General features: G+C 37.6%; 1 protein-coding gene across 10 annotated transcripts in view; it reads right to left on the bottom strand.

Annotated features, from left to right (window-relative positions):
* The window catches only part of Osbpl8 (oxysterol binding protein like 8), a 141,238-nt gene that overhangs the window by 9,722 nt on the left and 115,016 nt on the right, over window positions 1-16,500 (bottom strand). For all 10 annotated transcript variants that reach the window (XM_076920195.1, XM_076920199.1, XM_076920205.1 and 7 more), the window contains 9 exons: window positions 14,429-14,510; window positions 13,013-13,111; window positions 12,388-12,484; window positions 9,850-9,948; window positions 7,775-7,872; window positions 5,636-5,725; window positions 3,940-4,076; window positions 2,165-2,350; window positions 1,411-1,498 (listed from right to left, as the gene is read on the bottom strand). In XM_076920195.1, the coding sequence (XP_076776310.1) occupies window positions 1,411-1,498; window positions 2,165-2,350; window positions 3,940-4,076; window positions 5,636-5,725; window positions 7,775-7,872; window positions 9,850-9,948; window positions 12,388-12,484; window positions 13,013-13,111; window positions 14,429-14,510 (976 nt within the window). The remainder of the gene's footprint in view (window positions 1-1,410; window positions 1,499-2,164; window positions 2,351-3,939; window positions 4,077-5,635; window positions 5,726-7,774; window positions 7,873-9,849; window positions 9,949-12,387; window positions 12,485-13,012; window positions 13,112-14,428; window positions 14,511-16,500) is intronic.

Here is a 16,500-nt window from a genome sequence, read left to right as displayed (position 1 = left end):
TATAGCTGGTTGGAGCTCCATGTGGGTGCCTGGAATGGAACCCAGGTCCTCTGGAAGAGTGGTGACTGTTCTTAACTGCTAAGAACTTTGACATCCAGACTCAGTTTTATTCCAATGGCCTATATGCCAAGTCTATCCTTATATCAAAATGAAGGCTTTGATTACTCTGCCTTTGTGATAAACGCTGACACTGGAAAATATGTCTTCCAACTTTGTTCTAAAACAAACAAAGTTATTTTAGCTATGCAGGGACCCTCACAATTCCTTAAGACTTTAAGGATCGGCTTTCCCATTTCTACAGACTGTTTTGGGGTAGTGCTGCATTGTAATAATATGAACTCTTCCAGCGTAAGAAAATCTTTTCATTTCCTGTTGTCTTGCCGCCGTTCTTTACAACATGTTAGAATTCTCACTGGGCAAGCCTCCCACATCTTAATTCTGTTTATTCCTGGGGATTGTATTCTTCTGGATGGTATTATATAAACCCAGCTGCTTTCTTAATGAAAAGAAAAGTTGTTGTCTGGATATTTTTAGAAATCTTTAGTATTATCTATTAAACATTACATGACACGTCCTTTCTTGCTGCCTTAAAGCCCTGTTTTTGTTTGTTTGGTTTTTTTTTGGGGGGGGGGTGGTTTGTGGCTTTCAACAATCTGAGCTTCTCCTATTGTAAAAGTGTTAGTATAGGAGGCTTTCTTAAACATATTTCACTCACTTCTGCCCCTGGTCTCCTTGGGCACTCCATAATTGCTATAACCCAGCAGAAGGTGTCCCAATGGGTCTCTGAGGTTCTGTTCACGGTTCCATTTGTTCCTTCTCTTCTCACACTGGATCATTTGAATAGCTCTCTCTCTCTCTCACATAACTGAGTCTGTCTTATACCTACATACATCTATTGGTAGATTCCTCTAGCAAGTCCCCATTATTATGCCTCTCAGCTATTGTATTATGTTTGATTCTTTTGTATAACATCTCACTGACAGTCTCAGAAGTGAGTGCACCCCCATGTGCCCTCTAGGGAGCACAGGTCCTGATGGGTATGTTTGTGTGTGCACACATGCTGTCTACTTTGACCTTTTGGATTCAGGGACTTCTGCTGGAACGCAGACCTCACAAGACTGTAGTGTACTCAGGAAGATGTAAGGGAGGCCCCCCACAATGCTGTGAAACCTTTTCTGGCCCTTCATTCCCTTAGTTGCTCAAATGTTTCAGTATTTGGAGAGTTCTGGTAGTTTTTGCTTTTTTTTTTTTTTTTTTTTTTTAAATGTTTTTTTGAGGTGTTAAGAGCTGCCTGTTATATCTATCATTTTACTTACCTAAAATTTTAAAATTCAAACCTAATTGCCAAAGATAGTAAAGATTTAACAAATTGATAAGCCTATAGGATCTAGCTACTTTTATGTTACATACCATTGGAGTGCGATGTTTCACTTTGGTCTGGATAACTCCATCTTTTTCAAATTGTATCATATCATTAAGTGGGTCCCATGGTCGGGTACTAAATAAAAAACAGAAATTAAATAGCTATGGAATTTAGTTTCTTATTAGATTCCATTAAGTAATTACACATGCTGTCCAAATTTTAAGATTTTTTGTAAGGAATCTTCTGACTCTTAGCTTATTTGGAAGATACTGTCCTAAAGTGTAAAGAATACTAGATCATCAAGCTTAAAACCTCACAACATGAAGCCAGGCGTAATGGCGCAATAGCCCTTTAATCTCAGCGCTGGGCAGATGCAGGCGGATCTCTGAGCTCAAGTCCAGCCTGCGCTATATATCGAGTTCCAGACAGCCAAAGCTATTTCAAAAAACCAAAATAAATGAATAAACAACAATAAAAACAAAATTTCACTGTACGGGCTAAAGAAGTAACTTGGTGGTTAAGAACAGTTAGTGCTCTTGCAGAGATCCTGAGTTCAGCTCTAGCATCCACATAGTGGTGCACAACCATGCCCAAGTCCAAGTCCGGGACCTACGACCTCTTCCGGCAGTCACGGTCTCCTGTATGCACATGGCACACATGAACTCCCAAAGACTCATACAATACACATAAACATTTAATCTATAAAAATAAAATTTCACGCTAATTCATAGGTTGATAATAAGTATACTAGAAATATAAAGGCAATAGTTATATTTTTAAATAAACGTTTAAATAACTTACTCTGAAAACTTGTAGTGCCACTCTCCTGTGAGTGGGTCAAGTTCAAATAACTTACAAACCCACTCTTCATTTTTTGTTTTCCGCTCTCTGGCAGCTTGTCTTTGAGCTTCTTCCAAAACATACTTTTCTTGAGTGGCTTCTGTTTGGTCTTTGGCATTTATAGCTTTTGTCACTCGTTGCCAGAGTCTAATATACATGTAAAAAGAATATTTTAAAAAAGCAACCAGCAAATGAAGTATTTAGATTTTTATTGTTTGCTGAGAGCAAATACCACTAATGTGGGTTCTGACAAAGGATATGCTCATATGCTTAGAAATGAGTCAGGAAATGAAACCCTGCCTCAACTCAGAAACACTTACTAAGCTCTTTTTGCAAGAGAAATCAATTACCTGAGTTCCTAAACACAGTGAAAGCTGTTGTCTGAGGCTGACAGGAATACAGAGAAGAAAGTCCCCAAAGCCCTCCACATTTTAAGTAGCTCCTTAGACAATTCTGACACATACTCTTTAGGAATCCTAGGCTTCATGATGATCCACCAGAGACCTTGGATGCAGGGATTATCAGAGAACTTTTAAATTCAGTCTCTAGGAACAGGCTAAAGAATAGACTTGAAATGCTTTCTAGATTTACATACACCAATACTGTTAGAACCAACAGCTTAACAAAAACCAGCATGAGAAAATTATTTCCCTTATTAAAATTTAGCTTCTTTCATCAGCTAAGTGAAAGTATAACACCTTTGTCTCATCTGTCTGAGAGGGACCATGTCAAAACTGAAAGAGGCTTTGAAATTTGTTACACATTCTACTTAGCTGGTTAAAAAAAAAGGTCTCTTTTTCTAAGTCTAATTATCTCATGTTTAAAATATGTTGAGCTGGCCCAGAATGCTCCCAGTATTGGGAAGTAGAGACAAGAAGATCAGTAATAATAATTCACGATCAATCTCAGCTATATAGCAAATTTAAGGCCACTTTGCTCTGGATAAAACTTCATATTAAAAAATAAAAAATATTGAGTTATATACATACATCAAAAATGAATGTATGTGTCGATTGCGTGTCCCTTGAGACAGGGAGCATCATGTGACTGTTACACTGGAAACAGAATTTAAAATCAGACGCACACACATTTTCCAATGCTGACAACCTAGATTTTATGTAGAAAATAAAGTCCATGTAGACTTGAGTCATGTGAGCAGGACCACAGAGTAAGGCCTCACAGGTATCACATGTGAACTAAGCAACATTTACATAGAACTCTTAACAAGGACATACAAACAGCAACATTATCTGAGTCTAAAGTAGAGTTCTAGAAAGAATTTCATGACTTAATAACATAATCCATGGAAGTGCCCAACTAATTTAAATCCTTTAGAAACCATGACACCAAGTGGCATTATTTGTTTCAAGGGACAGAACAAATGTAGATTTTTGTCCTCTTCACTTCACCTTTTCAGCCTAAGCCAGATTAAGAAAGCAGATGCCAGGCAGAAGCTGAGAACCACCGATCACTTCTATAATTTTATGCAAATAAACATTAAAGCACTGGAGTAAAGAGAGAAAAAGGAGGACATTTTAGCTCTGAGCTACAGAGAATCAAGATGATCTGTGAAGCTTTATGTGTCACATACACCAACCCTGGATGCTGCCAATCCTACAAGTGACAAACTCTCTTGCAGAGTTAACATACAGCACACAGGAAATAGTGTGAGTACACTATTAAGCAACTCAAAATACTTCGTATTTCATGAAGTTAGTTAAAAATGGTGTACTTACTTCTCTGACTCGAAATCATCCTGTTCCTCAAACTTTACAGTGTGCCTTATTAATCTCCACTGTTTAATGTCAGGAGTTGGGTTCCAGAAAATCTCTGAGTTGTCCGTCTTTTTGTCGTTAATGAAAACTTCACTATCCTACATGTAAAGGAATTAAATATTAAGTTTATTTTTATCTAGAAGATGATCACACAGTATAGTAATACACTAACAAATTCTTCCTGCTGATGAATTCTACTAAAAAATATCCTAAAAATGTAACCAGTACATTTCTCAAAATCTCAAATTCTTTCCATTTATATAAAAAATAGGCTGGCTGCACAGAAGTTAATGAAGTTTTATAAGTTTTACTTAACAAATTTCAAATATTACAGGCAAAGCCTCAAGATCTACATCTGAACTGTCAAAGAAAAGCACAGTGTTTGAGCTGCTGTGGGAAATCAGATTATTGAAAATATCTGACAGTCTTTCTTTAGCATTAAAAATTGAACACAGTCTTAGACACTTTATGTTCTTAGAACAATTACTTGTCAAGATGTGGTGGCATACACCTTTAATGCCAGCACTCAGGAGGCAGAAGCAGGCAGAGCTCTGAGTTTCATGCCAGTTAGGGCTGTAGAGTGAGGCCCTGTCTCAAAATAAAATAAAGTGACAAAGATTTTCCAGGGACCAGGGAGAGAGCTCTATGGGTAAAGGCACTTGCCACCAAACCTGACGACCTATTCCTGAGACCCATACAGTGAAAGGAAAGAACTGACCATGCACACAGGCAGGATTTAAAAAGCCATTTTGTAGAAACTATGTAGCCAGTGGCGGAGTCCTTAAATCTAGCTTCAGTTTTCACCTTTTTTTTTTTTCTTATTATAATTCAGAATAGCATACACTAAGTGGAAAACACATCTAAAACATACCACACTCCATTTCAGTCACTTAAGCTCCCTGTAAGAACTTATATAAATATGAACCTAAGTTGGCAGAGAGGAAAATTAAAGCTATTATTGTTATATACAGTTATATATACTGTTCCTTCCTATCCCCTACAAAAGAAATACCTCTCTAACTGGAAAGTGCTGTCCAGCGAGAGCCCCGGGGCTCAATTCTCAGCTCACTGCTTACTTTACACTAATTATTCAGATGCTCTGTGATTTACTTTCCTCCCTTTTCAAATGGAGACATCTTATATATGTGTCAGAAAGGTGGCTCAGCCATCAATTCTGATGGCCTGAGCCTGATCCCTGGGACTCTAATTATAGAATGAGAGTATTGACTTGTGTAAGTTGTCCTCTGACTTCCACATATGGGTCATGGCACATGTACAGACACAGACACACACACACACACACACACACACACACACACACACACTCTAAATAAATAAAATGAAGAATATGAATGGGTATCTATGTACCCACTTCATGATGTCTAACTTAAGTATTAATAAGTATTGACAAATAAAGAGTTACATTCTTAATAATATACACAATAAGTGCCATATAACTGATAGCTACTTCTATTCATTTAAAAGTCTTAGAAACAAAACATTATACAAAACTAAGTATTACTGGCAACAGAACAATACCAAAATACCTGCTTTTAAGATGAAGTTTATTTAACTAGTGTTACTTTTACAATATGATTGCCCATTTTCTCTATCAGATAAAATTATTTTTATAATGCTAACATATAAAAATACTTACCCAATGGCCTTCCAAAGTAGCTAGGACTTCTTTTCCCAATTTAAGTTTCCCTGATATTTGATTAACATAATCACTACTACCTAGAAATGGCTTTTAAAAAAAGAAAGTAGAGTATTTTAGTTTATATTTACATACATTGTAGATAATCACATTTCAAAAAATTATAGCTACCATACTCTTGACAGTAAAACCAGTGAAATCCTGACTCAAATTTAAGAGACTTTTAAGAAAGATAAATTTTAATTATGATTATGTAAAATACAGCTAAAACCAGACTATGAAATTTAAATAATTAGAAAGACCATGCAGGTATAAAGATCCACAAGCTATGCAGTCTGGAGGGCTGATCCTGCCAAACCTCCAGGACTATATCCTATTGATATGGCAATACATTATTAAGAGAAACACCTCAGAAAACTGAGGGAGTTTAAAAAATTAAAAAGAAGTCTTTCCAAAAAGTAAAATTAGAAGAAAAAAAATACAATATTGCCTAAAGTGTTTCCTGAGAGAGAGAGTTCTGATACTTCGATACTCCATGACATTAGGACTGTCTAAGAGCATCCGTGCTGTTCCCACTAGTGTCACCGCATGTGTAAAACAGGCAAAGCAAGGGGACTGCATCGCATACTACTTAGGAGTTCCTTTTCCTTAGAAAAGAGATTCCAGTCACTGAAATATCAACCTGGAAGCAGTTAACCTCAGCTATCATTATAGTTCCTACTTTTATTTGAACAGTGTACTAAATTATAACTGACACTGTAAAAAGGATTCAAAACCCCTTCTGTTGACAGAATTTTCCAAAGGTGGCGTCAATAGTGACTGCTTATTTCCTCTCCCACTCCACATTCTTCAATGAGATCTTGCCACCTCCAGACAAGTGCAGTAAAAATCCCTCTCCCCTGGGCGTGGGTAGGTGGGTAACAGATAATAGAGATGTAAATGTAGCTTCCAAGTCTAGTGATGGAAGGCAACTGAGTTCTCGCCTTGCTACCGTGACACTTGTATCTGGAAACCTTAGGCTGCTAAGTAAGCCCTCCAGCTACCTTAAAGCGGCCATGCCATCAGGAAGCTAAGTCCCATGGAGAGGCCACATAAATGGGTGCTAAGTGTGTCCTTTCAGGCAGCAGACTCATAACTAACGGGGCAAGTCTATAGAAGGTTCTGGTCTTAACAAATCACTCAGAGTTTTCAAGACTTCCTGGCACCCAACATTTTCTAAGAGACAAGCCATCTCTAATATGCCCCGTAAAAATTTTTGGCATATAAGTATGACAAGCACATTGTTATCCATAATATGTACATTCAAAGTAATTTTTAATATAGAAATAATATCTAATATAAAATTGTCTTACTGTTTATACCCAGAGTCTCATTCATATCTACCTTCTGGAGTTTTGTAAAGCAATGTTTTAATTCACAGAGATACTTGAGTCACTTAAGTTGTATTTCCTCCATGGCACAGGTTTTATCATTACAATTAACAAAAGGAACAGTAATGTACCTAGATCCTCATAGAGATGCCCTTGGATGGGTTCTCTTTGACCTGACATAAATCATGCTTTTTAGTTAGTTCTTATTTCACACCTAAACCTTTCTCCTTCAGTATTTTCAGTACAACTTCCCCTTAATTCAGAAATAGCACTGAAAGAAAAAGTATCAGCTCAGAATCCCCAAGACCAAATTCTCAGCACAAAGGAGATTTGTTTTTCCCAAAGGGACAGAGGGCAGGGATAAGGGACAGAGAAAGGAGACAGAGGAAGACAAAGAAGGGGGAAGGGAACACGGAGAAGGGGCTGGGGTATCTGTCTGAAATGGGACAAAGGACTGCCTCTGGACAGAGAGGAGATAGATGTGGCACACAGGAAAATGAAAGTTTGTGAAGATATAAAATGAGGTGTTTAATTTTAATTGGGCATGTTAATTAGATGACCCAAAAGGGGGGGGGGGGGCTTTTGATAGCTGAGACCATGGTACTCAGCCTCAGGAGGTAGTGACCAAATAAGTGAACAGACCTTGGTGGCTAGCTGTAGGGATGGAATGGAATGGTTTTCAGCAAGGCAGAGGGAATGGGGAGATGGGCAGTGCCTGCTGGACCACATGCTCCAGTGGGCTATGTCCCTTCAACCTTCTCTTACCAACCTTTAGTTTAAATTCAAGTATCGCACTGTATCCAGTCTTTTGACAGGTAATATTGACAGTTCCACCAAGCTCCAGTGTCATTGTGCCATAAAGAATTCCTAAGGAAAAACAGGACAAAAGCTTAAGGACGGAGACACTGATGTACAGGCAGCGTTCTGTAATTTTATCCTTTCTAGCAGAAACTTGCCATCTAAGAACATTCTGTCTCACTCAGTTAAAAAATTGTAATACAGACATAAAGCCTGTTTTAGAACATTAAAAAGTGTATTCATATTATGTTTAGTTGGCAATTTTACAGACTATTTAAAGTATAGAGGTGGGCCAATGGGACGGCACGTAAAAGCACTTCCTGCCGAACCTCAGGCTCTGAGTTGTATCTGGGACCCACACGGTAGAAGCAAAGATCCTGCTCCTCAAGGTTACACTCCAACCTCCACAGGTACACAGTAAGTATAATAAACATTTTTAACAACATGGCTAATCCTCAAATCAGTAGTGCCCTCTGTGCTCTGTGATAATTCATGGACATGCTTGGCAGGAAGCTGACGCTCAGGCAGAACTAGGCCCACTGTGGTGTTTCAATGATAATACTGTAAAAAAGAAAATCCTTCTGCAAAATAGTTTCGTCATGTGTTTTGCACTTATGTGGTTTTTTTGTTGTTGTTGTTGTTGATGATTTTGCTGTTGAAAACTGATTCAGTGCAATGCTGAAATACTGGGATATGGTGTTCTGTGGTACAAGGTTATGATGGTCCTTACAGAGGATTATTTGCTAATACTTCATTCAGTTGAGTTCAAGTGTTAGTCATGTGTGCGGTGTGTGTGTGTGTGTGTGTGTGTGTATCAATGAACAGTAATGTAAGAAACACTGAATAAAATGCCTCTAAATACATGCACATATAATACAAGGTTATATGTTCACTAGTAGATGGAAATACTGTGATAAGAGATTCCAAACATTGTAAACTCATTACTTTCTCTAGAAACATTGATTCAATATGTGTTGATTCCATATTTGTTGTTACTTATAGAATATAATTGCTACAAATAACAAGAACCAATTTCAGATAAGTTAAGCAAACAAACACAACCACAAAAATAAGTTCTGTATTCCAAACCATTCTAAGTTACAGAAAGTTGAACAGGTTTGTTCAAGAACATGTCTTATAGAATTCGGCAGCTTAGGCACCTTTGACAGCAAATGGACAGTATTAACCTCTGAGAGGAAACAGACAATGGAATGTTGTTTCTCATACTTATTTGGTCATAAAACTCCCTTTTTATAAAATAATTAACGAAACTTGACAATATGGAAAACACATATGTTATCTTCTATAAATCTTATATATATAAATATATATATAAATCTTATATATCTATATATCTTCTATAAATCACTTTATCCCCCATATTTTAATCTTATTATTTTCTAAGTAATACCCTGCTGTGGGAGGGAAAAAAATTCCTATTGCTTGTTGGGCACTGATGTAATAAATGATATAAAATTTAAAAATATTATTTCTTATTCATTTAAAATTGCAGGTATTTTATTTCACTCCTATTTTAAGAACTATATGCAAAGCTCTGAGCACTATCTGGCCTTTTGACAAATGTAAACTAGGCACTGTAGCACCCATTGGTGATCTCAACACTAGGGAGGCTGAGGCAGGGGGAGCCTGACGTTATAGGCAGCCTGAGCTACATAGCAAGGCTAGGACTCAGAAACTATCAAACAGAGTGAAGAAAATAATTTAAAGTACTTGCTATATCGAAAACTAGCAGATTAAACGTTATAAAGGGTTTTAATGCAAGAGTGCATAAAAAAACTTTTAAGGATTCTGAATAAGTAGTTTCATTTAATTTCAACACTTTCACAGGAGATAAATGCAAGGGAATTCCATTATTAAGAAGGTACGTCTGTATGAATGACTTCACCACTGAAGTAGTCAGCACATAGCACTATGCTCACATAACTATGAGCCAAAGTTCTCAAGTAACTATTTCTCAGTTTATCTCAAGCGTAACAAATTCCAGCCCCGTACATTCACTTAGAAAAAAGGAAAACAGTTAGTTACCTTTACAGTGAGCATATGGCATTGTCATGACATAATCTTCACCTCGGTTCAAGAACGTTAACCGGGCTTCTCCCTCCAATATTGCAGATAATGAGTTTCCTTTAAAAAAAAAGTATTATATTAAATTTTACAAAAATGAATCCAACCAATTCAAAACAAAGTATATTTGGGACATCTACATTCCTTCAGTAGAAATATTTAAAATATTTTAATCTTAAAATATGCGCCAAAGCATGGATTTAGTACTTTATAAGTAAAACATTACTTGATTCATATTCTCAATCTTATAAAATGAAATTTGAGTTTTTTTTTTTTTTTTTTTTTTTTTTTTGTTTGTGTGTGTGTATGTGTGTTTTTGGTTTTTTTTGAGATAGGGATTCTCTGTGTAGCCCTGGCTGTCCTAGAACTGACTTTGTAGATAAGGCTGGCCTCAAACTCAGAGATCTACCTCTGCCTCCCAAGTGCTGGTATTAAATACATGTGCCCCTATCGCCTGGCTAAAATGAGTTATTTCCAAAAGGCATACTTAATGTGTTTAGAAAAATCAAATGAAAAAAATCCCATCATGACTAAGTCACAATATAGGTTAAGACTAAAGTTTTAAATATTTATAATTGATTCAGTGATTACTTAAATGCTTTAAAATATGCAAAATTCAAGTGAATAAATGCCATATTCACTTTTTTTCTTCCCTTAACATCTGGATCTTTAATGGGGTACAATGAACATACAATGAATGGCCTAGTTTAAGCATTAAGTGTTATAGTATGTGGTACTGCATAGAGGAGCCTGGCTTGGTAGCACATACCTGTATCAACATTTGGGAGGTAGACACAGGAGGACTAGGGCTCCAGCATCAGCCTGGACCAAACAAAAAGGCCTTAAATGGCTATCTCAAATGACTAGGGGCTGGGAATGAAGGTCTGCTCTTATCTACCATGCCCAAGGCTAGGGTCTGATCCCCTGTTCACTTGATTCGCCTGCTTATATATGCATTTATATACACACGTACCTACCTACCTACCTATCTAACCGAGTGTCCTAAACGTCCCTATTATCTCTGGGGAAACACTGATCTCTTTCGTATTATTCTATTATTACCAATTCTATCAAGCACTATAAAATATATAATTTATATTTGGCTTATCTTACCTAGCACATATTTTTTAGATTTGTCTATGCTACTGTATTAAGCATTCATCTTTTAAATTGAAAATCAGTATTCAACAGCTATGAAAGGTCTCTAGGAGTTGATATTGGATGTATGCACAGCCATGACCTTGCCCTGTTTCCCAACCAGGCCAGCCTCTGGTAGCTTCCATTTCTACTGTCTCTAGGTCAACTTTTCTAAAAGAGATGCCACGTGCTATTTGCTTAATAGGCTACTTCATAAGTTATATATACAGAGTCTCCTCAGATGTCTGTACTCAAAGGGGAAAAAAAGAGGATTAAAAAAAAAAAAAAAACATAAAGTACCCTTGTGAAGTCTGGATTCTTTCAATTTATAAAGAGCCAGCCCTGGTACATATACATTGTATTACAACACAAGAAAAAGAAAGCACATTGCAGAAACAACACCCAAATATAAACCATGCGCTGGTGCTCAGTAAGGGACGTCTACAGGGTGAAGAAGGACTCGTTAAAGCCACGTACAGTGCGGCTGGGTGAGCAAGGGAACTGAGGGTTGAGAGGAGTAATCTCAATATAAAATATGAGGAGGAACTTTTGAATAAAGAACCCCAACTCAAATCAAAAGCATATTTGGTGAGGGGAAGGGGGTGTTGAGAAGCTAAAGGCACACCATGGTGCTCCTGACAGAAGCTGCTATACTGTATGGGTCTCTTGTCACAGACCTGTTTCTGGCTCTGACCACTCACAGAATTAAAATTTAGATTTCTGTTTGTTTATCTTAGCTTTTCTATTTCACACTTATGTTAGTTTTCTCTCAGGTTTAAAATCCTTAAATTTAATTCTCTGAGTTTTTAAATATCCTTAAAATTAGAAAGCCAAATAATAGTATTTAAAGATAATATTCTACCACTTATAATTTATAACTATGTCTTCTTTGAATTATCAAAGGCATTGTATTAAGGTTTGACCATATTAGTCTATAGTCCTTTCTGTACCCACAAACATTTTCAATAGTATGTTATCAGCCCAAGGTTAAATACCATTACTGAATGACCCAGAGTAAAACTGGATTCTTTCTATATTCAAAGACTAAAACTGAAAGAGCAATTCCCTCAGATACACTGAAACAAAACCAAACAAACTGATGGAATAAAGGCAAACAAACTCACAATGCATGGGAAGGCTGTGGTAGGCACTCACTGTGTCCTTCCTTAATGATGCTTTACATGTATGTGCTGAAGTTAGATAAAATGTGCCTTTATAAAAAGGGCTCAGTTAAAGATGGTGCTTAAATGACATGAATTCTTTGCCCAAAAATGACAAATAAAATTAATTTTTTACAAATGAAAATGTACCAGAAAACACTACATTTTGGAGAAGCACAGTTTAGGACAAGGGGACACTCACCATAAAACTTGGACTTGGCAAGGATGCTACCACTAAGGCAAAATCCATCTTTTCGGTTACTGACATAAAAGGCAGATATGGGTGGGTGATGAGACACCTGTTGAACACAGGAAAAGTCAGGACATTTAACAAGACAAGCTTGCTAGTGTGTTAGTATCAAAAGTTCAAATCTTAGCATTAGTAAGAAGGAACAGTTGGTAAGCAACAGAATGAGTTTTAATCATGACAGTAACCAGGTTTCTGTCTCTAAGGAAATGCACCCGCTGGCATCACAAAGCAAAGCAAAAAAAAAAAAAAAAAAAGTTCAACAAGTTCGGGTGGAAATGATAATATACCATTTCTAACTTGAGATTATAATATAGCTTCCAGAGGGGAGGCTTTTATGAGTCCCTCCAGCCCTGCTCCCCACCCCAACAACGGGTGCACAAAGAGCTCTCACAAGAGAACCAAACAAAGACAGCAATGTTCAGCAGGTATTTAGTAGTATCTCGTACTAGAATGTTCAATGCTTATCAAAAACCTTACCTGACAATACACTAAATAACAGTGATTTACCAAGCTAGCATTTCTCATAAAAATGTCCCAGAACCTTCCAGATTCTTTTTGTAGCATGCACTTCTCATACCTGTTCAGCAATATAGAAAGTTTTGCTGTTTGTTCTGGGATGAATCCATAAACAACGGAAAGTCTCACCAAGTATAGGATTATATGGTTTCTTCAGTCCCTGTTTTTATAAAAAAAAAAAAAATCATTTTAAAATTTACAAATACATGTTTAAAGTTAAATTGTCTCGCCTAGACCATCTTATGAAGTTTTATAGTAAATAAAATTTTCATGAAATAAAAATATAACTTCAACCAGGATTCAGTCTAAACCTTGCAACTTCGTGGTAACTGCTAGTAAACAATCTTAAGATTATACATAAAAGCTTAAGAAAATAGAGAAAACTCAAGAACATATAGAGAAGAAAGCGGGCAACAGGGGTAGAAACTGACCAAATTGTAAGATTACACATGTGTGAAAATCCTGAGCAATAATAAATAAAATTTAAAAGGAAGAAAGCAACTCTGTGAGATGCCGGACATTTCTGTAAGCTGCCTCAAGAGAGCAATGGTTGCCTTAAAATGAGCTGCAGACTGACTGATCCAGCATCTGTCCATCCATCTGCTGCAGGCTGAGTCTTGTCTATACTTTGGTTACTGCAGAGTGCTGCAGTGAACGTGGAGGGGCACGCATCTTTTCAATATAAAGCTGCCATTTTGGTATTTACCCAGTATTGAAATAATATAGTCTTTGTATGTCAACATCTCCATCTTTTGGATCTTTTCAGATAGACCTAAAATCTGATTTGTCCAGGTTCACACATATAATTCATAATATTTTTAGAAATAAGAACTAAATTTTTGAATTTCTGCTTCGACATTTTTTCCATGAACTAGTTCTCATGCTTGAGCAGCACAATGCAAATGTGCACTCTCCTAACCGACAGAGTGTGACATCTACTCATTAAAACCACACTTCTTTCTCTGTGGATATGGTGATGTCCTATCATTGGGGTTAGTGGTGGCACCTGACCTTGAATGACCACTTCATCTTTCTGTTAAATCATTTTATTCCAGTCTCATAATCTTTCCCACCACTGTACCTTCAAACATATTCCTTACTCTTGCTTTCTGACTGTAGTCCTTGAAACAGAAAAGACAGAGAAACTAGAACACAGGAAGGCTGTTCTAGTTGTAGCTACCACAAGAACCTTATTAGTCTATCATAATGGTTGAGACAACAAATGATCACACACATGAACTGCACTCAGATGCTTTTGAAAGTTCAGTTATCCTTTCTGTGTGCTTCGGCAGACCACAGAGGGTCAGTGAGACACCTCAGCAGGGAAGTTACTTGCCTCCAACTCTACTGAGCTGTTTGATCTGCAGGACTCACGTGATGTAGAGAGAACTGACCTACACATGGTACCCACATGCCCACACAATGTATGTGTAAATTCTCTTAAAGGAAGGAAAAAGAAGGAAGATATAAACATTACCTTTGGCTTCTTATAAAATCCTGACAAATACCATTTCACGACTTTCTTCAAACGGAAATATGGATTTTCTTCCAGAGCAGCTCTAAAAAACAAAAATGGTAAATATAATCATTTATGCAATCACAAATTCTTTCATACTTTCTATTACTACCTAATTCATGTTCAAATAAATGGTAAAACAATCATCTAAATCTGCTTCTAGAATACTTCTCCTCGGTGCTGCAGAGCTAGCTCAGAGCTTAAACTGCTTGCTCTTCTAGTAGGCCAAGGTCCATCCCTAGCACCCTTGTCCAATGGCTTACAACTGCCTGTAACTTCTAAAACACCCAAGCCCGCCTCTGGCCTCTGTAGGTAACTCACATGCCTCCCCCACCCCCTCCTACCTGCTACAACAAATAGACACATAATTAAAAAAAATCTTAAAAGAATCTGTTTTAAAAACCTGTTTACCTTGTCCCAGTTTTTCCTGATTTGTTTCAGGGCACTGCCGAAAATGGTTTTGGAAATTCCAAACCCAAGTTTCCAAAATGAGGTTCTGTAGAACCCAGGATTAACTAGGAGTTCTGTGGTTAATTGTGATTAGAAAATAAATACCCTCTGCTTTTCAACTGTGATGGAGATGTAATGTCTCAGCTTCCTGTTCAGGCCATTCACTGCCATGCCTCCACAAGATTAGGATTCTCTCAGGAACCATAAAACCAAAACAAACCCAACCCCACACAACCCTCTTTCTCTCATAGACACAAATATAGGTTTTTGAGATGTATACATTGAAGGAAAGAATTCATTACAGGTCTTCAGTCCCAGCTGTCAGTGAAGGATCCCCCTTCATTGCTCACTCGGCTACATGCAATCTGAGCAGCTGGTGTAAGACATTAACAGCACACAGGAGAGAACTGGAGGCTGATGGGAGCCTTTCAGATCAGGACTGTGTGATTATGCCCCGCTACAAAGCTCGTGTTTCCATGTTACAAGTGTGAAAGAAGAGAAGATCATCTCAATCAGCGGCTTCCTGTGTGTTACCTGCCTGATTTACCACTTGAGCAAACAGCCAGTGTAAACACCTGGTCTGAAGAGAAGAAGTCTGAAGGAGCCAGGACTCAGCTTCCCTCCCTAGTGACCAAGTTGACTGTTGTGACTTCTACAAAGAAGTGAGTGAGACTGTTCAGAGTGACGGTTACTGATAAGTTCTTTTCATTTTTGCCACTCATTAGGCCCTCACTTATGAAAAGGTCCTCTCTTTCAGAAGTGCATCCTGCAGTGGAGTCTGACTTCTGAAGATACACTGCAAGCTGACAGAGTCTAGATCTACGTTTGCTCACAAACGAAATCATTGACTTTTTCTTTAGTAGCAACACACTGATAGTTCTGTTCTTAGTTTTAAAATTCTTATTAGGAAGTTTTATTTAAAAGCTTACATTTACATAGTTCAAGAGCCAAAGCAATAAAGAACCCTACTGATTGGCAGCATAGGCAACTCAAGTGTACACTGCATCAATTCTGTTTGATTTTTTCTTAGTAAGCCTACTTAACTCTTGCAGATCCTTTTGTAGTGGTTTAAATAATCTAGGAGTTCTTTTTATAGGGAATGGGGGATAAATCAGTCCTGCTATGTAACCCTGACTGGCTTCAGGCTCACAGCACTTGCCTCCTAAGAGCTAGGATCACAAATGTGTACCACCATGCCTGGCGTTAAGAGCTCTTTTTACTTCAGGAGAATTGATACTTTTATCTACTACATACTATGCAAAGTGTTCTGGTAACAAAGCAATAATCTCTTATGATGATAAAGTTTATGATGTCTTTAATATTGACGAATGCAATGAATCACTAGGGATATCTGAAAACAGACAGGACAGCATACACAGTCTAACAGTTCCATGAGACTCAGGTGCACACAGTGAAGGATGGATGGCTGAGCACAGAACCGCCATTCCCCAAGGAGGAGCTCAGGTGCCACTCTTCTCAGGTGATCCCTACCTGGGCTGTTGAGACTCGGTCTCCCACTGCCCTTGCTGAGCCCCGGAATCCACATTTCCCCACCGCCCTACTGCTGAGATTTCAACTACATG

Source organism: Arvicanthis niloticus, chromosome 22, assembly GCF_011762505.2.
Source record: "Arvicanthis niloticus isolate mArvNil1 chromosome 22, mArvNil1.pat.X, whole genome shotgun sequence".
NCBI classification, from domain to species: domain Eukaryota; kingdom Metazoa; phylum Chordata; class Mammalia; order Rodentia; family Muridae; genus Arvicanthis; species Arvicanthis niloticus.
The sequence above is the reverse complement of the archived record's forward strand: the minus strand, read 5'-3'. Positions and strand labels throughout refer to the sequence as shown.